Source organism: Fomitopsis serialis (genome assembly GCF_022376445.1).
Source record: "Fomitopsis serialis strain Sig1Antser10 chromosome Unknown B0H18scaffold_58, whole genome shotgun sequence".
Classification (NCBI taxonomy): Eukaryota; Fungi; Basidiomycota; class Agaricomycetes; order Polyporales; family Fomitopsidaceae; genus Fomitopsis; species Fomitopsis serialis.
Genome location: NW_025955018.1, coordinates 449 through 24,320, shown reverse-complemented (window position 1 = coordinate 24,320; position 23,872 = coordinate 449). Strand labels below are relative to the sequence as shown.

General features: G+C 55.0%; 7 protein-coding genes across 7 annotated transcripts; 5 read left to right on the top strand and 2 right to left on the bottom strand.

The window, feature by feature from the left end:
* Positions 1 to 1,298: 1,298 nt before the first annotated feature.
* Positions 1,299 to 1,924, top strand: B0H18DRAFT_1019908 (uncharacterized protein; the record flags this gene model as incomplete). Its single annotated transcript, XM_048029464.1, has 2 exons — positions 1,299 to 1,812; positions 1,871 to 1,924. Coding segments are annotated over exons 1-2 (456 nt in total), but the record flags the coding sequence as incomplete, so codon positions are not given.
* Positions 1,771 to 3,019, top strand: B0H18DRAFT_536568 (uncharacterized protein). Its single transcript, XM_048038509.1, has 4 exons — positions 1,771 to 1,812; positions 1,871 to 2,204; positions 2,266 to 2,757; positions 2,825 to 3,019. Exons 2-3 carry the CDS (start codon positions 1,988 to 1,990, stop codon positions 2,730 to 2,732), a joined length of 684 nt encoding a protein of 227 aa, XP_047890938.1. The 5' UTR covers positions 1,771 to 1,812; positions 1,871 to 1,987; the 3' UTR covers positions 2,733 to 2,757; positions 2,825 to 3,019.
* Positions 3,020 to 3,753: 734 nt separating this feature from the next.
* On the bottom strand, positions 3,754 to 5,323 carry B0H18DRAFT_536456 (uncharacterized protein). Its single transcript, XM_048038507.1, has 10 exons — positions 5,127 to 5,323; positions 4,979 to 5,056; positions 4,701 to 4,860; positions 4,537 to 4,603; positions 4,446 to 4,452; positions 4,376 to 4,389; positions 4,198 to 4,319; positions 4,069 to 4,128; positions 3,832 to 4,005; positions 3,754 to 3,778 (listed from the first exon to the last, which is right to left on the bottom strand). Exons 1-9 carry the CDS (start codon positions 5,229 to 5,231, stop codon positions 3,998 to 4,000), a joined length of 621 nt encoding a protein of 206 aa, XP_047890937.1. The 5' UTR covers positions 5,232 to 5,323; the 3' UTR covers positions 3,754 to 3,778; positions 3,832 to 3,997.
* A 4,918-nt stretch (positions 5,324 to 10,241) lies between these two features.
* B0H18DRAFT_1019884 (uncharacterized protein) lies at positions 10,242 to 10,728 on the bottom strand. The gene is made up of 2 exons (XM_048029463.1): positions 10,664 to 10,728; positions 10,242 to 10,612 (listed from the first exon to the last, which is right to left on the bottom strand). The coding sequence occupies exons 1-2, from the start codon at positions 10,720 to 10,722 to the stop codon at positions 10,498 to 10,500; spliced, it is 174 nt and encodes a 57-aa protein (XP_047890936.1). The 5' UTR covers positions 10,723 to 10,728; the 3' UTR covers positions 10,242 to 10,497.
* Positions 10,729 to 14,343: 3,615 nt separating this feature from the next.
* B0H18DRAFT_536205 (uncharacterized protein) lies at positions 14,344 to 15,279 on the top strand. The gene is made up of 4 exons (XM_048038504.1): positions 14,344 to 14,546; positions 14,607 to 14,830; positions 14,884 to 15,021; positions 15,088 to 15,279. The coding sequence occupies exons 1-4, from the start codon at positions 14,515 to 14,517 to the stop codon at positions 15,231 to 15,233; spliced, it is 540 nt and encodes a 179-aa protein (XP_047890935.1). The 5' UTR covers positions 14,344 to 14,514; the 3' UTR covers positions 15,234 to 15,279.
* Positions 15,280 to 16,905: 1,626 nt separating this feature from the next.
* Positions 16,906 to 17,838, top strand: B0H18DRAFT_536192 (uncharacterized protein). The gene is made up of 3 exons (XM_048038503.1): positions 16,906 to 17,040; positions 17,101 to 17,227; positions 17,276 to 17,838. The coding sequence occupies exons 1-3, from the start codon at positions 17,027 to 17,029 to the stop codon at positions 17,765 to 17,767; spliced, it is 633 nt and encodes a 210-aa protein (XP_047890934.1). The 5' UTR covers positions 16,906 to 17,026; the 3' UTR covers positions 17,768 to 17,838.
* A 1,678-nt stretch (positions 17,839 to 19,516) lies between these two features.
* B0H18DRAFT_1212847 (uncharacterized protein) lies at positions 19,517 to 21,706 on the top strand. The gene is made up of 4 exons (XM_048036495.1): positions 19,517 to 19,981; positions 20,031 to 21,078; positions 21,137 to 21,609; positions 21,666 to 21,706. Exons 1-3 carry the CDS (start codon positions 19,961 to 19,963, stop codon positions 21,595 to 21,597), a joined length of 1,530 nt encoding a protein of 509 aa, XP_047890933.1. The 5' UTR covers positions 19,517 to 19,960; the 3' UTR covers positions 21,598 to 21,609; positions 21,666 to 21,706.
* The last annotated feature ends 2,166 nt before the right edge of the window (positions 21,707 to 23,872 follow it).

The window sequence follows — 23,872 nt, the reverse complement described above, 5'->3', positions numbered from 1 at the left end:
ACATGGCGGTAGGCCTTCGCGCGATCCGAGTCCGGTCAATGTTCCACGAGAGTTGGGTGGTCCGTCATTAGCACGTCTGCTGTATCTTCATGATCCACTCGCTCGGTACTGACTTGCTGTCTTCCTAGACTTTCCTGGCGGATGTTCCGACCCTTCTCGCGTAGACAGGGTCATACATTGCCCCATCGAGGTCAATCGTGAGTCCCAACACTGGTTACGGTACGTTATTGGGTCTCCAGTTCAAAGCCATCATGACTGATTATTTTCGTTCAGGATAATGTAGGTGAGAGCCTGCTGGTGAACGCGGTGTGTGACTGGTGCGCTAGTGCACTACTATGGTGTAATTTTACGGGAGAAAATGCACATACTAGTAGGCGAACGAGTGCAGAGGGCCCTTCTGTTGCTTGATATCAACACCCACAAGCATGAAATTTGGCCCTGCGCATACAAACACCACTTTCTAAGGTGCGTATGCCGTCCGCTCATGTTGAAAGGGTTTTCGGGATGTGGCGAGGAGACTGAGCACCGTCTCGTCGAAGACGTATTCAGCTCACATGTAGCAATGGGAATGGATATTAGGTTGGATATCGATGCTAATGAATGTTTCATGGAGTGGCCGACGCCGCTCGAAGGGAGCGGTGGCAAGCAGGCGCAGAGTCAGAGTGGGGAGAACGCAGTTAGTAGGGTTGGGGGAATTGACTGACGACCGCTGCTGCATCGCACAATGACACTGTACTCAGGCGGGCCGCCGCTCAGTGGGTTCACGTTTTTCAAGCAGTAATATCCGGGCCAGTATCCGTGGCGCGTCGACGAATGCTGGCAGCATGACTGCCGGTCATGGCATGGAAAGCCCCGGCGGCAGTCACCGTGCGGTTCGTCAAACTCTCGCACACAGCTCTTCTAATATACAGGGTTTCAGTGCATCCTCGAGGCTGCCTTGCCACTTGCGCCCCCACACCCACCACTCCTCCGCATACGACTGGGCCTCCCCCCATAGCGCATACATCCACGTCGCGTGCTCGTAGGGACGAGCGATTGCCCAGATGTTTGATCTCCAGCCTAGCGTTGGTCGTCTTCTGTCCATGATGATCCCGATTCGGCTGACGCGCCGTTCACCTAGCATCTTCCCCCTGCCCCCGAGGATGCCTCACACGCACAAGTCGTGCGACGGAGTGCCGACGATCACATTGATGTCGGTCAGGGCCTTGCCGATGAACAGATTGACCAGGGACCGAGTGCCGATGAACAGAGCAATGAGGAATCCAGCTATGCACGGATTTATGAGGATCACCGCAAGAAGCGGGAATTCATACCCTGGTGGAACGCCCGGCTTCAAGGCACCCTGCCGCTGGCCCTCTCCGCTCGCATCCCGCTCGAGGTCTTCGAGATCATCGTCGACGAAATGGATCCTCCCACATTGACCGTCGCGGCGCTGGTCTGCACAGCATGGTACCCTCGAGCGATGCACAAGCTCTACCACACCATCGAGATTCGCAGCCGCACAAGCTACAACCTGCTGTTCAAGCAGTGTTACGCGTCACCACGTCTCAAGCAGTGGCTCGCGAGCACATGCGAGCTGGTGGCAAACGAGCAGTGGGATGCATTTTTTGAGATTCTCAAGGACAAGAGGGACTCGAACGAAGACGGAAGCATGGAATCCCCGCAGCGTAGAAACAAGAACAATAGTGACAATCACTTCTTGCAAGCGCTACCATCCGCGCTCGCTAGTCTGATGCCTTGTGTACGCAACCTTCACATCTACCGTGCAAGACTTTGTTTCGTCCGCACGGATTTCTTCCTCGCCCTGTCGAGGTTCGAGTCTGTCAAATCATTGACACTTCGGAACTGCGGACTGAACAACATCACGCAGCTGCGGCGGATTGTGTCTGCCTTCCCTCAGCTTACCGATCTCACGTTGTATGTTTATTTCGCTCAGCAAGGTGCTGCCAGCTACGCGGGAGCTTCATTATCTCAGCCACCACCTCACATGCGTCTTCGATACCTTGACGTCAACTTGAACGATGAACGCATGGCGATGTTCTCTGACTGGATGATGCACTCAGGTCTCTGCACCTCACTTGCGGATCTGACAGTCAGCCCCGAGGTTGCCTCCATGGCACAGATCCCCCTTAACAAACTCCTCGAAACCGCGGGGACGTCGTTGGTCAGTTTCCGTCTAAGTAACGGTTTCAATTATGGCCGTAGTAAGAGTCCCTTTGTCTTGCTTACAGGCTTTGCCACTAACGCACATGCACAATGCACTAGGTGTTCACGGAAGTGTGTTGCAAAACACCGCCTTGCGATCCTGGAGCTTCGAGCTACAACTCATCGAACGCGTGGCCAAAGACCAGGGGCCTCGCGCGGTGTGGACCAAAGCAATGAACGAGTTGCACGGCATATTTTCCACCGTCCGAAGCCGTCATCTCGAGTACATCAAGGTCAAAGTTCGAGTTCCCGTCGGCGACAGCATTCTCGAGCCTGAGAAGCTCGGTGTTGTCCTCGAGGGGCTCGACCTGCGGGGCCTGCACGAGGTCGTGAGCCAGCCATATTTCGATGCATTGCAGGATGTCGAGGTGAAGATCGTGCTGGCGCCTCTGACCCGTCACTGGCAGACCAGGTTGCATGTGGACGGCATCGATCTGGACAGCATCGGTCAGCAGCTCCAGACCATGTTCCATGGCATATTGCAGCCATGGGTTGCCCGTGGCATAGTCGCCATCACCTGGCTGTGATGAAGTAGCTATTGATATTGCAAATGTGAGTGAGCTCGTGTGCACACATGGCACACGTCTGTCTAACTCTTGTTTCCCGTTCATTCATCCAGCAATGCCCAGGAGTCCTCATGCCGAAGACGTAGCAGGTTAGCCGGTCAGTACAGACGGAGGTGGCGGCAACGAGACATCATCACTGCCCGTACGGAGCGCGGGTCGATGCGAGGGACCGGTCGTTCACAAGGGCTCATTTGACTCCATTTTATCTACCACTATCGGCCGACTCATTAGAGGGACAGTTTGGCTTTGGTACGGAGGTGACCCGGGATCGGTATGGTTACTGTCTCGATTGACTCATGCTTGCTACGATGGCTGAAATGTATTGTGCTTGGACGATGGCCGGATGTACTGTACATCGACTGTATCGGACTTCCCCGTCGCCACGAACAAATAAAGTGTACTTCGATTCATCGGGATGCTGATTAGTACGTATCTACTGCATAACGGTGCTAAGGAAGGAGCCTCAACATGCTTGGCGCGAGCAAATGGCGTAGACGTCAAAATGTCCAGGGAGTCAGCGGTGAGCGATTACTGAGTGAGAGCCCTCCGGGAGTGGCGAGCGCGAGTTGCCTCGCCGAAGAACCTCCCGCGAGGCTACGTGCGCATCGAGACGTCGATATCGTCGATCAGGCGGAACACTGCTGGCCCCAAGCCCGCCAAGCGATTGTGCCAACACTCTGAGTGATAGACGTACTATGCAACTAATGAGGTAGAGCTCTCGAGAAGCCGTGGAAGCGCTTGTAGACGCACCTGCTAGATCTTCGCTGGATATGGCGACCATACCGTACGTTGCCGTCTGATGACCAGCGATTTTCGATTCGATGGCTCGGTTGCGCAATGGGGATATTGCTGCACCTTCACCGCGTCGTCACTGACCGGACTCTGACAGCACAAAGTCAGGTCTTTACATGCACTCGACGCGAGGTGGACCGCCTTCAAAGCGACGGCGAACACGTCGGGCGTGTACGCTGTGATGTCGTACGGAGAAATCTACAAAGATAGATTGGCTGTTGGAGTAGTGAGGTTCACTGAGCAACGAGCGATTGGACTGGTACTGCACCTAGCCAACACGAGGTACGTCACGGGAGTACATTGACCGAGATGCGGCCGCCACTTCCCTGGATCATCTCCTACGTCCATTCCTGTAGTTGGGGATGCGCCGAGCGAGCCCCTTCTCGCTCGAAGCGGGATGAACGGCGGTCACAACCAGGAGCCGATAGTTGGAGTCACGCAGCTGCGAGGCCGCGACGTCAAGACTAGCGACATGAAAGACAGGTGCGTCGATGCCGGTACTTACTTGTGAGCACAGGTTCAATGTCAGTGAATCTTAGAACTCCGCAGTGTCGAGAACCCTCGCCTGCTTGGAGAACACACAGGTGAGCGCGTATGTCATGAAACCGCCATGCGTGAAGGATGCGATCCTCACCAGCATGCACGTCGCACAGGACGATACATGGAATACTCGCGTCACGCGCAGGTGACCCCGCTGTCCGGACGTTGGGAACGAAGGGGACAGGTAACTCTGCCCGACGCGTAGTACGTCGCTTTCTTTGAGTATCCCGCGTGCGTCAGACCTGTGTGAATGTCTTGTCCGTAGCACCTACGAGGTCGGGTATACCTCCTCGGAGTGTTTGCTCCGCGTCGCTACCACTCGTATCGCGGGACAGTACGTACTAGACGGCTAGAAGCCACAGTATTGATTGAATATTGCGTGCGAACGGCATGACTGAGCGACAAAACGAGTGCCCTAGAAGTTGAATTGCACCTGAAATAAAGCAACCGTGACGCATACAGTCGCAGAGCTCGCTCCCGTAATCCGACGAAGCTGGAAACTCCCCGTCACGTTTGCGACACAGTGATCAGATTTGGACGTGTACCAATCAGCAGTGATGCATACGGCTTGATTGCATATTCGCAGTGATCACTCACCTACAATATCGGCATTGCTTCTTCCGCTATCCCTCCCCCTCCGATCCACCTGTTTCATGTTGCAGTATTGCCAGCCAGCGTGGCACTTTAAGAAGAGCCGACCGCCCGGCCCTGTTGAGCTCTTGGAACACGAAGACAGACCCCGTGACACGCATACGGACTGTTCAATACATCGCAGAAGGAGAATAAAGCCGTCAAAAAGGGAAGGGGGTCACCTTTAGAATGGATGTGATCATGGTGGGCTGAACGGGTGGTTGGACGCGCGGGGGCCAGCTCACCTTGTCATGGGGAGCGTCTAGCCGTAAGTGTCGCTTGATCGGGATGTTGATCCTCTGGATTATGTGAGTAGCTGGCAGCTGCAAGCGAGTGCGAACCGTCATTGTGACGCGTTAGCCATCGACCTATCGAGTCAAAGACGATGCTTGCCAGTGGGTGATCGAGCAGCGAGAGCAGCGGAGGCGCCGGCCGGAAGAATCTCGGCCTATTTTCACCAGTGCGCGACGGTTTTGCTTTGCTCTCGACGTCCACCATTGCATGAACGTTTGAACGTTGATTTTCTAAGCACTCTGCCAACACAACTCGCGCTCCAACTGGATCACGCCTCTGAGCCCCCCTAGTCACGATCTCTCTGTTAAACGCTTCAAACCCGACGCCTGATGTCTTTAACTGCTCGAGAGGTCCGTCGTTGAGCTAAAGCGACCGGCTGCATATGTGGTCTACCACCTGAGGCCCAGAGCGCGAGAACTGTGCTGCATCTGCATCTGCCGGTATTCTGAGCGGAGCGTGGCGATACAGGGTACCTGGGTATACGTGATGTGATCAAATAGAGACCCTTGCGGTCGTTCGTGTGGTGAGTCTGCTTCTGTCCAAAATTATATGCAGGATATGCAGGAACCGTGACGAGCGCATGAGTTTCTGCGTTTTTTTGGTCCAACGCCACTGGTATTTTCGATCGATTTCGCGCTGTCTCGTGTGCGCCTGCACGTAGCCCCATACTATCCGCACACCTCACACTTTGTACGAGCAGGGCATACGCGGTGCGATACAGTCACTGCGATCTGTTTTGTTGCAATGTCGCAACACGAGCTTGAAGCTGCCTTAGTCCTCAGCCACGCGGCTCCTCGCACCTAGCCACGCAGGGGCATAACGTTTCTTAGGCCAACCGAGGTACTTTACTGGTCCTGTACGAGCATAATAACCTAGCGCTTCATGACCGACCTCCCTGTAAGTAACTCGCCACTGCTTCCCGCATCCCTCACTTATGTCCTCTGGAGGCAGAACGATGGTCTGGCTAGTCACTTCCCATGTTCTCGAACGCCACACTAGCAGGGATCTCACCAAACATCTATTCTCACATCAACGTGTCGCCGATGAACTTTAATCGACGAAGGAAACCGCGGGCGCGCATCTCATTCCTCGACGCGTGCCCAGTCTTCCCGCTTGCGACAACCACCAGGCTCTGATATGGTACAGCGCCCGCTCCGTGCGGGACAAGGAGATCGGGTGAACGCGTTGTTTCGAACTACGACCACCACGAAAGAACAAACATCCTCCACTGTATGTGTCTTTCGTTCTGAGATTGTTCCTCATCTAATCAGATTCACATGCCCTAGGCACATCCTCCAAGTCTCGCGTCGCACCCAGACACGTTGATATCACGACCCACGAGAACATCGAGTCGTCTACCACGTCCTCGACATACATTCCTACATCGCAGATCGAGCTTCGACAAGCTTTCCTCGTCGTGATGGTGGCACAGGGCATTTTGTTCAACAGCACGCTGTTGCTCTAAGTATGTCTATCTTGTTTTGCTCGTGTACCATAGGCCAACGTGGTCCAGGTACGTGTACTCCCCTCGACTGCGATATGGAACTAACGCACTACATATCTAGACCATTCGATCAAATTGATGTCTGTTCATCCGCACGTCCGTATGGCCGTTCATGGCCAAATCGTAGGCCCCATTATCATGCACCGTGAACCTCGTCAGTATGTTGCAGATTCACCGGACGTGACTTTCACCCGTCGCTGACACTGTCCGCAGGCCTCTTGGTCGTCATTCTTAAGCGGGACATTGTCTAGTGCGTTACGCAGCCTGGACCGACCGCTGAATCCTTTTCCTGTCTTGGTACGTCTCTCTCCACGATCACTCTGCAGACATCCCACGCTGAGCCCCAATTCTCGGTAGGTCACCTGCGTTCCCTTCTTCACCGCTCACCCGCTCGGTCTCCTGGCATCCTGGTTGTGGATGTGCCTGAGCGGACGTCGCGAAGGCCTCATCGCGCTCCCGCCGGGCGCATGCGACGTGTCTCACTCTGTCGCACAGTTAATAGCGTGCGGATCTCGGAGCCGAATGGGTGCTAAGTTACCCTACTGTGCGTCTCATCCCCGTTCAAGAACTATAACTACTCAAGTCTGTCACGCCGTCGGACCCGATTCGGTACGCGCTCAGTAACGTCTTGCAGCTGCGGTAATTCAGATCTCTGGTTTTCCAGCGAATGCATTGTCCCAAAGGACCATCAACCCGCGGTTGCGTGATCTTTTCAATGACAGGTGCAGGGAAACTTACGACTTCAGCTGTATGAGGATGATGCGCAGATTCCGGATCATCGTGGACAGGTCCGTGCTCGCTAGTATGTGTCCTTCCCTGACGGCTTCTTGAACAGACAGATCTTCGCGATGTATTGATTTGATCAACAGGCTTCTCGATGCAGCGAGGCCGACGTTAACTTGTCGTCCGCCTCTGAATACGGTCAAAAGCGATGGTCGACCGTATGGCGTGAAAATCCGGGCGCAAAGACAGGCACGCATATCTCAGATCATCCCGGCGACCTGTCATCTAACGCTGCATGCACTCTGAACCCCTGAACCATGAATAGAGGCCGTTCAGATGTGTTCACGAGCTACGTAGAACCCTCTCCCGAGTGTAAGCGCACCAGCTCGCGCGCATCAAGATCAGGCACTTGATCGCGCTCTGGACCACGACAACGCCGACGAGTAAATCCCATGACGCTCCTGGGCGGCTCTTCGGCGACCACCAATGTCTGAACCGTCGAGAAGACGAGGACGATCGTCCGGGCGTCCTGCGAGTGCATGCAGGGCGGAGCGGATCGCACGAAGAACCAATCCCGTGGATCTAGCAACTTATGTGTTGCCGGATCTAACGAGCCTGCGTACAGCGATGGGCATTCACGTCGTGCACATGGATCTGTCCAGGTCAAGTCCGGTCCAGCGAGTAATCGCTGCAGCGGAAGTCTATTCAGTGTGAGATATTCTCAATAATCAGCACGCCAACCTCAGGCTCGCGGTGCGTAGCGCGAACTCCCCATTCGGAGAGAAACATTTAGCTGAGTTTCCCTGACAGAGGTAGAGAATACTCGGACACCACGAGGCGCGAAACCCCGTGAACAAGCTTCGTACGGCTCGAGCAAACACGAACAGGACGTATCAACGCGAGTCGTGGGGATCGCTGGCAAGCATTAGTCGCTTCGCTTTCGGGGCGGGATATTCTCTTGACAATGTCCGGGACGCTGAGGATTGCCTCTTAGTCGGTGAGTAGCACGTCCAGGAAGAGTGACTATCTGACCGGGCTGGTGATAGTGCTTAGGTTGAGCCTCCGACGTGGCGGTAGGCCTACGTGCGGTCTATCGAACGCTCCACGAGAGTGGAATGGTCCGTCACTAGCATGCTTGTTCGTGGGTGTCCACTCTTCTGGATCTTCATGATCGCACGCGCGGTACGAACCTCTTCTGGGTTCGCATTTGCCCTAGACTTGCCTAGCAAGTGCTGCAGCCTTCGATGTCTTGTTACGATCCGCGTGTAAACAGGGGCATACACATGCACCCCATCGCCCGCAATCGCGGATTCGCACTTCTCCTGGTAAGTTAAGTGCCTCCGCTTCGCATTCGTTCATGACTGACCGTGTTCGTGCAGGGCATGACTCCGGCTATGTAGTTGAATTCCTGCTGGTGGACGCGGCGTGTAGTTCTACTTGAAGGAATGCGAATACTAGTAGGTCGACGAGTGCACAAGGCCATACCTCGCCTACAAATTTCATCGCTTGATATGGACACCACAAGCATGGTCAATGGCCTCGGACACCCAAACACCACTCTCCGCGGCGCGTCTTCCGTCGGCTCGTATTTCAAAGGTGTAAAGACGACTTGAGGGCGCATACATTCAATGCCCCGGATGTGGTCGCCTGCCCGTGGCAAGGAGACTGATTACCGTCTCGTTGAAGGTGATGTGGCGCGGTCGGCAATGAATTCATGTTTTGATGGGAATGTCTGAATGAAGGGGAGACAGCTGGAGATCCGGATTGAGCGACACCGATGCAGAAGGGACGTCGACGCAGAGAGCCACGACTCAGTCCAAATCGAAGACCCAACCTCGAAGAACCCACTTAGGGTTAGGGGCCTGCGTCGCACTCAGGCTGGCCGCAGCTCGGCGCTGGATATCCCACAGTGATGGCTTATCCGGGACCCTGGTGTGGCATGTTGACGACTGCTGGAAGCACGAAGTACTGACCATGGCATGAAAGGTCCCGGTCGCGGCAGTCTCCGCCCGGCTCATCAAACTTTCGCACACAGCTCTTCCCAAGTACTCGTATACATGGCCTCGCTGCATCCTCGAGGTCCACTCGCTATCTGCACCCACCCCTCCACTCACGGCTGCTGCTCCCCTCATACCGCATACATCCACGTCGTACGGGGTGCGAGTGCCCAGATGTCCGATCTCCAGCCTACCGTCGGTCGCCTTCTGTCCATCATAATCCCGAATCCCAACTGATGTGCCGTTCACCTAGCATCTTCCCCCCGCCCCCGCGGACGCCTCACACGCACAAGTCATGCGATCGAGTGCCGACGGTCATGTTGGTGCCGGTCAGAGTCTTGCGGATGAACAGATTGACCAGAGACCGAGTGCCGATGAACAGAGCGATGAGAAATCCAGCTATGTATGGGTTGTTGAGGATCACCGCGATAAGCGGGTATGCAGACCTTGGTGGAACGCCCGTTTTCAAGGCACCCTGCCACTGGCCCTCTCCGCTCGCATCCCGCTCGAGGTCTTTAGGCTCGTCGTGGACGAGATGTATCCTCCCACATTGACTGTCGCGGCGCTTGTCTGCGCAGCATGGCACCCTCGAGCGATGCACAACCTCTACCATACCGTCGAAATTCGCAGCCGCACAAGCTACAACCTGCTGTTCAAGCAGTGTTACGCATCACCACGCGTCAAACAGTGGCTCGCGAGCACATGCAAGCTGGTGGCAGACGGCGAGCGGGATGCCTATAGCGACATGCACGAGGACGACCTTGAGGCCCAGGAAAAGGGTAAGGGTGAACACGGGAGCGTGGAATCCCCGCGGCGTAGAAACAAGAGCCAAAGTGACAATCACGTCTTACCAGCACTACCGTTTGCGCTCGCTGGTCTGATGCCTCGTGTACGCATCCTGTACATCTGCAGTGCAGGATTTCGTTTCATCCACACGGATTTCTTCCTCGCCCTATCGAGGTTCGAGTCTGTCAAGTCGTTGACCCTTGACTATTGCCGACTGAACAATGTGACACACCTGCGGCGAATTGTGTCTGCCTTCCCCCAGCTCACAGATTTCACGATGAATGTTGATTTCGCTCGGGAAGGTGCTGCCAGTTACGCGGAAACCTCACTATTTCGGGCACCATCTCACATGCGTCTTCGATACCTTGACGTCACCGTGGAGGATAAATGCATGGCGATGTTCCTTGACTGGATGACATACTCCGGCCTCTGCAACTCACTTGCGGATCTGTCAATCTGGTCAGGACAGCGCTCTATGGCACTTACATCCCTTAACCAACTCCTCGAAACGGTGGGGGCATCGTTGACTCATTTCTGCGAGAGGTTCGGTGACGTTTCTAATTATGATAATGCCCGTAAGTTGTCTTGCGTACAGACTTCGCCACTGATTCACATGCACAATGTAGTGACTCACGGAAACCTGTTTCAAAACACCGCCTTGCAATCCTTGGACATCAAAATGCATCACATCGACAACAAGGCCGAATTCCAGGTGGCTCGCGCGGCTTGGACCAAAGCGGCGGACGAGCTACACGATATCTTCTCCACCATCCGAAGCCGTCAGCTCGAGCACATCAAGGTTCGCGTTCAAGGTATCCATGACAACACTGTTCTCGAGGGTGAGAGCGCTGTCCTCGAGAAGCTCGACCTGCGGGACCTGCACGAGGTCATCAGCCAGCCATACTTCGACGCATTGAAGGATGTCGAAGTGAAGATGACGATATGGCCTCGGATTGATCAGACCAAGTTGGATCTGGACAGCATCGCTCAGGAGCTCGAGGTTGTATTTTGTGGCTTGCTCCGGCCATGGTCTGATCGCGGCATAGTCGACACCTGCATAACATGCTGGAATGGTTCTACATATCTGAAGTGAGCTCGCTCTTCACTAGGATCATCCAGCACCTCATGCTGACTTGTTCTTGCCTCAAGCCTTCCTCGTCGGCAACAGCGGAGCGGTCAGCTAGAGTCGCTGGCGGCACAGGCAGAGTGAACGACAACGAGATGCCGTCCCTATACTGACATTCGTCTGGCTCCCGCGATGCCGTTGGATTACTGTGCGAGAGCACTGTCCTCTCGGTTTCCGCGGGTGGACGATTCGAAGGGACAAGGGGCATGGTCATTGTTATCCGTCTCAAATGTGTCCTTTCTTGATTGATGTGTAGTGGAAAGACTCCGTCTCTGGACATGGTTGATTGTACGATATATTTGCATCTACTAGATATGCAACATCGGGCGCACGGTTCTGTACTACGCAATCCGACTTGATGAACCTGATTGGGCTGCTATGATATCGAAACGAACTGTTGTACTTCGATTCAGTATCGTCATGATGTTCATGTTCATGACGTACTTACGCGCAGCGAGCCAAGGAGAGCGAACATCTCGGCAAATAATATGGGCACACGTCTGGCTCTCGTAGCGCCCTCTCGAACTGAAGTGCGAGTACGCATTGCGGCAGCGACTAAGAGGGCAAAAGGGTGGAAGATTTCGGTTTGAGCTGAGAAACATAGTGCACTCGGACGAAAATTTGTATGCTTGGATGCGCTCTGCATGGAGCCTGCCAACGGCTGCGGTACGTACCGAGTTCAAGCCTATCGGTGTGGTTTTATGAGGTGCATTTGTTGTATTCGTATCCATGAAATATGGATTCGTCGCTGCCAATCAGGATGAGTATACATCTGGATGTTGCATAGCAGTGAGCACTATGGCAGGACGAACGCGCAGAGCGCAGGCACAGTTAGTGAAGGAACTCAGAGACGACTAACCTACGTGCGAGATGAGAGCATGCTGGGCGTGCCGCATACACGGATGAAATCGTCGTAGGATCATAGGCGCAGTGCTCGTTGGAAAAGCGAGTCACCATCCCGTCTCTGCATGTCGAGTGACGTGACTAACGATCGGACGCATGCGAAGACCTCGCCCGGGGGAGGAAGTTCTCGGTGGGGTACGAGGGCACACCAGAGCGACAGAATGTCTAGGCCGGTGTGCGTCGTCACCAAGTGCGCAGTGCGTACAGCCACGCTCCGCTGGGCCCGGTGACAAGCCGTCTGTATGTAGTAGTCCCGGGATTGTCTGACTAGGACTCATGATTTCGAGTCTCGCAATTGAGAAATGGCTGTAAGCGTCGCCGACAAAATTGCTAACGGCGGTCTGCAGTTAGCGTTCCACGACCTCTCAGGTAAGGGGGATGACGAGCGTACCTACGAGTTAATGGAGGCGCTATCGCGATCTACGGACGGGTCTAAGTGTGAGAAATGGGAATGAGTACGACAAGGTTCAATGGGTGAGTAACAAACTGACCGTCCTCATACCCGGCAGATGCGGGAGATTCTACAGGTCTTACATCTGGATAACCAATGAGTGAATAAAACGAGACAGCGGGTCGCGATTGCCAGCAGTGGCCTATTTGCGCCCCTGGTAGGCTGTGGGTTCAGCGTCGATACATCGGCAACAACAACCGTACGAACGTTCCTGATCGAAAGAGTGAATCGATGCTAGGCTGGAAAATCTCAGTTCTACATCCGCATGCATGCGTTCGGCTTCATCGTTGCTGAGAAATACAAATGAGCTGATAGTGGCTGCAAGACGGGGAGATATACTTACCTCGAAGCTAGGCCGCGACGCCGTTCGCGTTACTCAAGCATTTGCGGAATTCCTAGGATTTCGGGTAGTATTAATAGGCTTACAACCTCAGAACACGCCTGGGTACGCGTCGCCTTCGTTTGGGAGTGAATGCCTAGAGCCCAGTACGGGCATCAGGTAACTTGAACCTTCTTTTGTCGTTCACAGTGGGTCTGGGTTGCCACGGTGGCTGGAATTTCGGAAGACGAGTTATCTCCCGCTAAGAACGCATCCAGCGAGGAACAGCACTCACCGTGTGCATACATTCACGGAAATCTTCCTTGACTTGTGTAGGCATGCTGTACAACGCGATCAGCTCTTGGAAGTAGTCTAATAGGCTACAGGAAGAGGCGTCAAGGAGTCCGTTGAACATGATTAGTTAGGACTTGCTCATCTATTCTCCGTTCTTCCCGCCGTCCCGCTCGCTTCTTCACCGTGCGTCTCCAAACAGGTACGATCAAGCTATTGGCCGCCCCTGTACGGGAACTCGACCACGGTACATGTCGTCACTGAACGCAGTCAGCACGTTGCTCTCGTCCAGTCTGGGTGCGCGGACGCGCATGAAGTCGCCGGGTCATACGCACTGTGATCAAAACTACTCACCTACTCCCCGTTTTGTCCAAGCATCTCGCATTGTCCGCCTCGAGAACCATCCCAGGCTGTCATCAAGTTGGACGTATCATTGCTCGGCCATGACACCGCGTCTTCTCGTCAAAGACTGCAGAGAACATTCGAGCCGTCGAGTCGAGATCCCTCGTCTAGTCCAAGCTCGTCGAGAGCGAGCAGCATAGTCATGCAATGGCCGCACAGGACTGTAGGAGACCTTCTAGAATCCGCCCGAGTTGTTCAGCGAAGAAGTGTCTGCCGGTGGCTAGCGTGTGCGGACGAAAGTCCGCCGATATGCACGCGTCAACTAGTGGCGTATCGAGCGTCCAGCCAGGTCAGAGTGCAATCCAAACGAGAGCTTGCTGGAGTTGTGAGAACAGAAGTATGTACTCGATGTACATAAGCTCCTCGTCACTCGGAGCAGTGACAGTCCTCCTTAAGGCCTTGTGGCGGAGAGACGCTCGGAAGAATCTCGGCGGGGCAGACAGTGACACGCGGTGGCGTCGCCTCTTCGTTGCTCTGGACGTCGAACAACACGACCGCCGACCTCCTCTGTGATTTACTGCTCCGCTGCTCTCGTGTGCCGCCCGGCCTAGCGATTGGTAGCGCTTGTAATGCGTGCACACCGAGAATAAGTGCCGGCTACTTGACGTCGGGAACCAAGTACGCGTCCACCCGTCTGTTGCACCCCGTCGCGCGACTCAGAATGACTGACGCGTTCATTTGTAGTCCTCTCCCCATTTTGTCCACTATGTAGCATGCCGAAACACCTGAAACAGAGGAGCCCTATCTTTTGATCAATTACTCGTTACCAGCGATCTCCAAAGGTTAATACCTGTAGTCTCCCGTGGGTAGACAGTTCTTTCAACCTGCGCGCGCTCCGGATATTCTTGTCTAACTACTAACGTCTCCGCCTATCAAGCCCTGGCTCGACGCTCGAACTGGTCACGTCGTACACCCGCTCGACCGTTTATGTACGACTTCATGAGGCATCTGCACGAACTACTCCTTGTACTCGGCCGTGTGGTGTATGGCTTGGAGGCGGATGCGATTGATCTTTTTGTGCGTCCCGACTCCATTTAATCTCTATTGCTGCTCACGTTTGCCGCGTCGTTGGACAAGATTCGCTAAGCCCTGCATGGCGTCTCGCAGCTGTAGCGGATTGTCTGTTGGCTCCGCAGCCTTCAACGTCTTGTACTCCACTAGAGAACGTATAACTCGCGGGTTCCGGCAGCCCTACAGCCGACACACGGTGGGAAGTGGGACCGTCAATTCAGGTCGAACAGACGGATACACCGTAAGAGGTACAGGCACCCCGATGCGTGATACGATTCCGTCGTTGGCAGGTTCGTTCTGTCGTTTTACTGCTTCCTGGACGAATTGACGATATCTTCGACAGCCGAATCGTCGCCATGCATCGCGTCGGTCAACATGCCCAGACCCTTCGGTGCGGCCAGATCATCCTTGCTCCGGTATCCGACATTCGCTTTGCAAATGGTCAAAAGCCGCTATCTTATACATGACAAGAAACCCGGACGCTGACACAATTGCATGATGTAGACCGTCACGTCAACCTGACCGCATTGCGGCACTTCTATGCCAGTTCTCACCTTCCTGGACCACGAAGACGAATTGCGCGTGAAGTACCCGGCATCCTCCACGAACCGAAGCCGCCAGCTCGCGATCAGGTGTTGGGTCGCACTCAAAGCCACGATACCGCCGACGAGGGACCGATTCCCTCGACGTTGACTTCAAGCCGTCCACGCTAACATAGCAGCGGATCGTGTGGAGAGACTGTGGCGGCAGCATTGGTGCATGAACCTGTATAGGTGAGTGCTCTGTCAGCGTTCTGCAGTCTGTGTGCGTGGTACACAGGACGTCTGTCCTTGCAGGACTACCAAGGCATATATCGTGATCGGACATCTTACGCGGCATAAGCATGGCGAGCCATGTGTGTGATACTGCCCATTCCAGCGCGGAACACGTCGGTACGGTCGTCACGGGCGTGGGTTGGGTGCGACCATCGATCATCAGTATCTCAGTACTCACTATTGCAGTTAACATGTCCAGCTGGCCGCTCCGACCTGGATCATGATGACCGCAATCAGGCTGGCCGCGGCTAGCCGCGACTCAATGGAAGCAGCACACATGTAGAGTCATACCCAACCAAGTGCGGCGTGTTGGCGAACACTTGCGGCGTCAGTAATGCATGACTGACAACATGATAGCATGTGAGGTCCTGGTCGCGGCAGTTGGCGTGCGGCTTATCAAAATTTCTGACGCAGCAGGTATCTCTCGCGTGCAGCCTGAGTAAGTCTGCAAACCCTGGCCGCGTCCCGTTCCTCCGTCCGATTATCTCGCCTGCTCTCTCGCAAGATGGGCAGCTAGTCAGCCATAACGCCGCGTCTTCTCGCCGCAAGATGCAGAGAGATCTTGGGAGCGTAGATACTCCTCCAGTCCAAGCTTGTAGAAGGCGCATGGAAGAGACGGAATAGGACTCGAGGAGACCCGTTGGAATCCCGGTCGTCGATGACTGGCTGAGGGTGAGAATACGGGAGATGCGCGCGCGAGCTAATTTCTCCCAGAATTCGGATGCGGCTGCGTAGGCGGACACCCGAAAAGGACAGGTTGCAAAGTTGTCACCACGACTGTCGGACAAACACGAACTTGAAGCTTGAAGCTTGAAGCTTGAAGCTGATGCCCAAGAGGACACGACCGAGACGAGGGGCGGTCGGAGAAATCTCGGGGAAGCTGCGCGGCGTGGCGCGACAGGTTTGCTCTCGACGTGCGGATTCACCACAGTGAACAGCGACCACAATACGCATCCCAGGCCATCGTGACTTGATGAACATCCTATGTACTGGGTTGTATTAAGAGAAGGCTCGGCGCGGCCAACCACTGCGGCGAGCAGCGATGTTCTCGAGACTCAACGATCGCCACGACTCCCGTCTCAGTCTCCAGCGACCAATCCTCTGCCGATATCTTTGACACCTTTGACACCGCTCGCCCTCCGACGACTCTTGACGAGCAGATTCCTCAGGTCTTTCGAACTTGCCATATCTCATATATGTGCCCTGTACCGGATCGAGCCTGAGATGGTACTGGAGCGGCAGCCCGTCGGTACAACACTTAGGGAACATGAGGTCGGAAGGGTAGATGCTGACCGCCCACACGCAGGCGAAGGAGCAGCACGAAGAGGAATATCCACGGAGAAGCATATCAGATGCAGTGAGTTCGATTTAGTGCACAGGCTGTGTAGCGTCGACTGATTCATTCCAGCGTCGATGCGACGTGCCATGCCCAGCAATCAGAGTTAGTACGTCTACCCTCCTGCAATGCCGAATACTTCATGCGCTAATCTGTGAATAGGCAGCAACACGGTATCGGCACCGCCGTTTGACGAAGCATCGCAGAGCGATAAATCTACCGTGCGGCCATGTTGCATCTCGCACTTCGCAATGCAGGCACACCTCGCCACTGCGTTTGGGCGGCGGGGGATGTATCTACATGGTTAGGTACGAGGCACGGTCCTCCACGTTGCAATGTCAGGGAAATGGTACGTCGGATGAGACCTCTAGGTGACATATGCTAAATAAACTCTTGCTGCTTATCGTAGCCCGGGCCGACGAAGGGTACTCTGGCCCGAAGCGCAAATCCGCTGTCGGGAGGTCTTGCTCTCAGCACCGAGTTATGCTCTATGCGACGCTGGAGTTGCTTGCGCGCCATCGGCGGATGTGTTTTGGGTACGTGTGATCGCTGTGTCGCCGATTTGTTACTGATGAGTCTCACAGGCTGTCCGACACGACCCTCATCCAAGCGCCTGTACGTCGTCGTGCCAGTGTTCGATATGTTCTGGCCCATCTCGGGTACCTTTCTTCCACGTACTGTCAACTTGCACCGCTTCTGTACTGAGTCGCACCGCTCAGCTCATGCACTCTCGGTGCAACATGACGCTACATGGTAGCTCCCCAGACCCGGCCCCGAGGTTTAGCACTACCGAACTCGTCGACGCACAACCTCCATTACGGAACACCTCCGGTCATATTCTGGCGCACCAATGTACGTCGATGGCGAGAGGCACGGGAACTGGGAGACCACCGATTCCTGATACCCCACTTGCCCGCGCTTGCAAGGATCGTTGTTCAAGCTTGTGTACACATTCAGAAACCGCGTTGTGTTTCGACCTGATGTCCGTGTTGGTCTCGGACTATCCGAATGCTGTACCCAAAGCACGCAAGACAGACGCGTGGCCGACCGTCTATCTGGATCCTCGCGATTCCTAGCCCCCACATCCCGGTGTCGTCAGCGAAAATCTCTTCTCGCCTAGCAACATTCCCACTCTAGCCACCCGGTTGAGCTCTCGACAATCTGCCGTATGATCTGATCTCTACCTCGAGACCGTGTAACGTCGCGTACCGCCTGTCTCAACCTCCATCGTTGTTCGGGTTACTCAATACTCTACGGTTGCGCAATGCTCCGTCGCGCTGTCCTCCCTGGTAGGATACTCGCGGCCCGTGGGACTCACGCGTAGAGGCACGCTGCGACTTCCCACCCAGAATTAGGTCGGTATAGAGAGTCTCGTCAGTGTCAGACATTCACTCAGCAGGCCGTTATCGAAGACCAACGTCGCGGTGCGTAGCCCGAACTCCCCATTCAAGAGGGGTCAAGCTGAGCTCCCCTGACAGAGCAAGAGAGCACTCGGACACCATCGAGAAGCTGAATCGCCTCAACGGGCTTTGGACGCCCCGCCCCGCAAACGCGAGAAGGACTTTTCCGGATCGACGTGCGCGACGAGGTTGATTGTACGTGAGAGGTCCGTAAGCTCGAAAGCGAGTCGTGTGGATCACTAACAAGCAGCAGTTGCTCCACCTTCGGGCGGTCCTTCTCGGCACCGTTCGGGGCGTCGATGTTTGACTCGATGATGGTGAATGGCACGTCCAGGAAGAGCTCCTGTCTGACCGAGCTAGCTATGCGGCGCCTATGTCTATTGGGCTTCCGACGCGGCGGTAGGCCTACGTGCGATCCAGGGACCGTTCGGTAAAAACGTGGTATGGTCCGTCACCAGCGCGTAGATAAGCATTGTCTATTGGCAGGAGGCAGTTCAATTGCTGGACATCTACATACAGTCCGCTCGCGCGGTACGCACCCTATCCGATCCTGCAGGCTTCCCAGATGAGCCTGGCGAATGATCACGTTGCGACCCGTGCGGAAACGCGATCAGGCATACTTATGCGTAACATCGTCCTCAATTCTGGATTCACTACTTCTGGTAAGTTACGCGCATGCGCCTTACATCCGTCCATGACTGACACGTGTGCACACGTTCGTCTAGGGCACGATTCGGACCAGGTGATAGGCTGCTGGTGAATGCGGTGCGTATCTGGTGCGCATGTGCGCTACTACAACATAATTATATCTGAAATGGTGCACATGATAGTAGGTGGACGAGTACAGCCTCACGGGTATATGCAATGCATACCTTGTCTCTGGCTACTCAAAACGGACCACTGCGAGCATAGACAACAGTCTTGCGCACGCAAAGACCGCTCTCCGCGGTGCGTGTGCTATTGGCTGTCCCAAGGGTCTGAGAATACGTTCGAGACGCATGCATTGGCACAGTGGTATATGGTCGCGCAGCGTGTCTGATCACCGCCTCGTAGGAGACTACAAGCTCTGATATGTCAGTTAGGCAGAAAGTGGCGGCATGACTGCAACTGCGAAGCGTAAATGGTACTGCAAATACGGGACAACGGAATTCCGCAGTGGACAGTCGGCGCGAGGCGGCGTGGAAGTGGGAACAACATGACCAAACGTATTGGCGATTACGGTGTCGCCGAGGATACTGCGTCCTGGAATGCTCTCCCGGAGGAGGTAGAAGGGATTCCATACGTACAGTCACCCGGTGCAGGGCAGTATATGGGGTGAGTGCACGGCACGGCGCAAAGCGGCTGTAGAGGACCGTGCAATGCATCGGCTGTGGACTCACTAAACGTTTGAGCTCACGAGACTCGTAGGGGCAGGTCACGCGAGCGGAGAACAGACGCAAAGCCGTCGCCGCGTCGTCGAGACTCGGAGACGAGACAGGACCGCTCGGTCGCCATCGCCCGAGTCGGAGAACGCGCCTAGGGTTAGGAGCATGCACGCCTGCTTCACCCTCGACGGCCTCCTGCACGAGTTGCACACTCAGCTGGCTGTGGTTCATGTGTAGTCGCAGTCGTGTCTGGCCAAGTCGATGGACGCTGCACAGCCTGACTGGCAACGGCGTGTCCAGGTCACGGCAGTCAGCGTGTGGCTCAAACTCTAGATGGCCCTCCCATATACTCAAATACATAGCCTCGCTTCGTCCTCGAGGCCCCCACCCCCTCGAGCCCCCCTCTCTGCTTGCGCCTCCACCGACCCTGTTCTTACGCTCACGGCTGCGTCTCCTCCCACAGAGCATACATTCACGTCGCGTCCCATAGCGTGCGACTGCCCAGATGTCCGAATTCCAGCCTAGCGTCAGTCACCCTGCTCCCATCCGTGATCCCGACTGATGTGTTCACTCAGCTTTTTTTCCCTTCCCCCGACGACGCCTCACACGCACAAGTCACGCCATCGATTACCGACGGGCATATTGATGTCGATCAGAGCAGTGCCGATGAACAGGCTGTCAACTTAAAGCGATCGAATGTTGACGAATCGAGTGCCCGTGGAGTCGGTGTCACATTCTGCAAGCTCTTCGACGCCGGCAGATGGGTCTGGGGAAACTGGTGGGACGCACGTTTTCAAGGCACCCTGCCGCTAGCCCTCTCCGCTCGCATCCCGCTCGAGGTCTTCATGCTCATCATCGACGCCATCGAGTATCAGCCCACGTTCGCCGCTGTGGCACTTGTCTGCGCAACGTGGTATCGTCGAGCGATGCACAAACTATACTACGATCTCGAGATTCGCAGCCGCACAAGCTACAACATGCTGTTCAAGCATTGTCGCGCGTCGCCACGCGTCAAGCAGTGGCTCGCGACCACATGCAAGCTGGTGGTAGATGGGGGCTGCAATCGGACAGCTTACTACTACGGCAAAAACAAGAGCAATGTTGACAACAGCTTCCTTCAAGCACTACCGTCCGCGCTCGTTGGTCTAGTACCTCGTGTACGCATCCTTCACATCGAAAATGGAAGACTTTGTTTCATCCGCACGGATTTCTTCCTCGCCTTGTCGAGGTTCAAGTCTGTCAAGTCGTTGACGCTTCAGGGTTGCAAACTGCACAGCATCACGCAGCTGTGGCGGATTGTGTCTGCCTTCCCCCAGCTTACAGACATCAGCATAAACGTTAGGATCGCTCAGCAAGATGCTGCTGGCAGTCACGCGGGGGCCTCATTTCTTCGGACACCATCTCACATGCGTCTTCGATACCTTGACATCTTCGTGCACGAAGAATGCATGGCGATGTTCGTTGACTGGATGGCGCGTTCATGCCTCTGCACCTCACTTGCGGATCTGACATTTCGGTGTGCCTATCCCTCCATGGCACGGACATCCCTTAATAAACTCCTCGAAGCGGCAGGGGCATCATTGTCCTGTTACTGCCAGACGTGCTATTTTCCTAATGGACCTAGTAAGAGCCCCATCATCTTACTTAGACGCTTCGTCGCTAATGCACATGCACAATGTAGTGGGCCACGGAGATCTGTCGCAGAACACCGCCTTGCAATCCTTGGACTTCGGGCTGAATGACATCAGCTACGATACCAGATATTCGCCTCAGCTCGGGCCTGGCGCGGCGTGGACCACAGCAACATACGAGTTACGCAGCATCTTCTCCGCCATCCGAAGCCGTCAGCTTGAGCACATCAAGGTCCAGGCTCATGTTCGCATCGGCGACATCATTCTCGACCATGAGCAACCCAGCGCTGTCCTCGACGAGCTCAACCAGTGGGACCTGCACGAGGTCATGAGCGAGCCATACTTCGACAAATTAAAGGATGTCGAGGTGAAGATGGACCTGTACCCTCAGACCAATCAGACAGTATTGCATAAGGACACCGTCGGTCAGAAGCTCCAGGCCATGTTCCATGCCATATTTCAGCCATGGTCCGCCCGTGGCATAGTCAACGTCACCTGGGTGCGCGGTTGAAGTATTGTAAACGTAAGTGAGCCCGTTTGTATCCACATGCGTCCGTCTCACTCTTGTCTCCTGTTCAGCCATTCAGCAACCCCGGGAGTCCTCGTGACGTGGCACGTCATCCGATCGGTACAGACGGAGGTGGCGACAACGAAGCATCGTCACCGTCCGTACGGAGCGCGGGTCGATGCGAGGGAGTCGGTCGTCCACAAGCGGTCGTCGCGCTCCTTTAGAAGGACACTGCTTTGGATTCGCGGTATGGTTCACTGTCTCGATTAACTCATGCTTGCTACGATGGCTGCAATGTATTGCGATTGGACGATGACCGGATGTACTATACGGTTCCGGCTCATGTGTATCGGTGTGAAATGTATCGGACTTCTCGTCGCTACGATCAAACGAATTGTACTTGGATCTAGTATGACCAAGTTCATACTCGCGACGTACGCGCAGGTCGCAGTCAATAAGGGATGTCGAGCACATTCCTACCTGTGAGGCTAGGAGAATCAACCTTCAAAGCGATGGCGAAAACGGCAGACATACATGCTACGAAACCGTACGGAAAGGTCTACAAGGGTTGGATATTGGCGTGGTGGCGTCCACTGAGTGAGAAGCAACGGGCGACTGGGCTGATTCCGCACTTAAGAGACACGAGGGACGTCGCAGGGGGTGGCCGGATCTAGTGGATCCCAATGGCAGCGAGTCGTGCTGATCCAGGCCTGGTGGGCTGTATGCCTAGGAATCGCATGTCAGTATGTGCGGCCGCCACTTCCCTGAGTGATCTCCTGCCGAGCATTACCTATGGATGAGATCCTCAGACCCCATTGCCGTCCATAGATGTCGGCGCATTGAGGACGAATCTGCGTCGCCAGCAGTGATGTCAGGCGATGGTTTTAACGGTGGTACAGATGTACTGCGTCACCTACGGCTCAACTGAAATGCGCAGCTTAAGCCAGCTTCACAAACGTCTGAGCGAGAACGATCGAGTCTATGCTTCACGTCGACTGAGTGGCGCATAGCCTCCTGGTGTCCCGACAGCCAGTCTCAATAAACGTGTCCCGACCGTCGCTGATAGGTAGGTTCTCGGCCACTGGGAGTGACATATCTCGCAAGGATGCAAAATGCTGACCGTGCCCAGACACCGACCGTGACGTCGACATTCGACATGCGGTTGACAATCAAGATGGGATAGGCTTCGCTCTGAATTGAGTTCGAGTCACAACGGAACCACAGGTTTGACGCGAAGATGATGTTACTTACCTGACATCTACCCTTACTACCGCTCTGCTCGAGTTGTTTGCCTGGTGAGTTTGCGACGGGTTCCTGTATACATCGGACGTAAGTTGGCGCGAAGGCAGAGTTGGTCGGCCATACGAAGGGCTCATCCGGGGGTGGCTTCTCAGGGTACGAGGGCAAGTCATGGCGAGAGTGCGTCGAGGTCGGTGTGGGTCGTCATGAGGTCAACCGCTGAATGCTCTGACTTGCTCGCAGAGTCCTGTCACGGGTGGTCTTGACGTACCATGGCCACATTCTCCGCATTATCTGAACGGGACTTGGAGCGCTAGGTCGTGCGATGGAGAGACGGTTATGAGTTCGCTATGGTCTTCGCAGGCCTCGATACTGTCGGTATATGGTCAGCGTCTCACAGCTTGTTGTGATTAATGGGCCGCTTGCGCACCTACGGCCAACTCGGGTCATGGAGACGCCGTCATGACATACTGACGTATCTGCGAGTATAGGGCATGACTCATGAGCATGGTGAGGTTCGGTGAGTGACCGTCCTCGTACTACCCATATTTCACAGGTGTAGCGTCTGTAGCATCGATGATCGTATTATATTAGCTATTGGACGAATCGGCGACTCGCATTTGATAACTACTTACCAGTGAACCCGTGGCCCTGCCACAGTGTCAGTCGGTGCATATGCGAGCTGTGAGTTAGTTGGACGAGAGAGAGCTAAATGTTCAAGTAAACAGCTGCCCGAGCAGTTGCAGGGAGCCTCTTGGAGCATGTAACGTTGATGGCGGTGGGACCGGGTGGGTCCAGATTAGGTCCGACTCGGACGTGGTTTAATTGGACGTAGTCGTAAGTGATGTGGGTCCGAGTACAGCACTGTGGTGTGGCTGCGAGACCTACATTGATACGCTACGGTCCGGGCCCCGGGTCTACCCCGAGGCTTGCCCGAGGCTCTTCTTCAATGCTTGTGGCGCCACTGGCGCGGCGTCCGTGCATCCAGCTCACCTCTCACTGAAATCCATTTGACGTGCCCGTGTACTCAAGTTCTGAT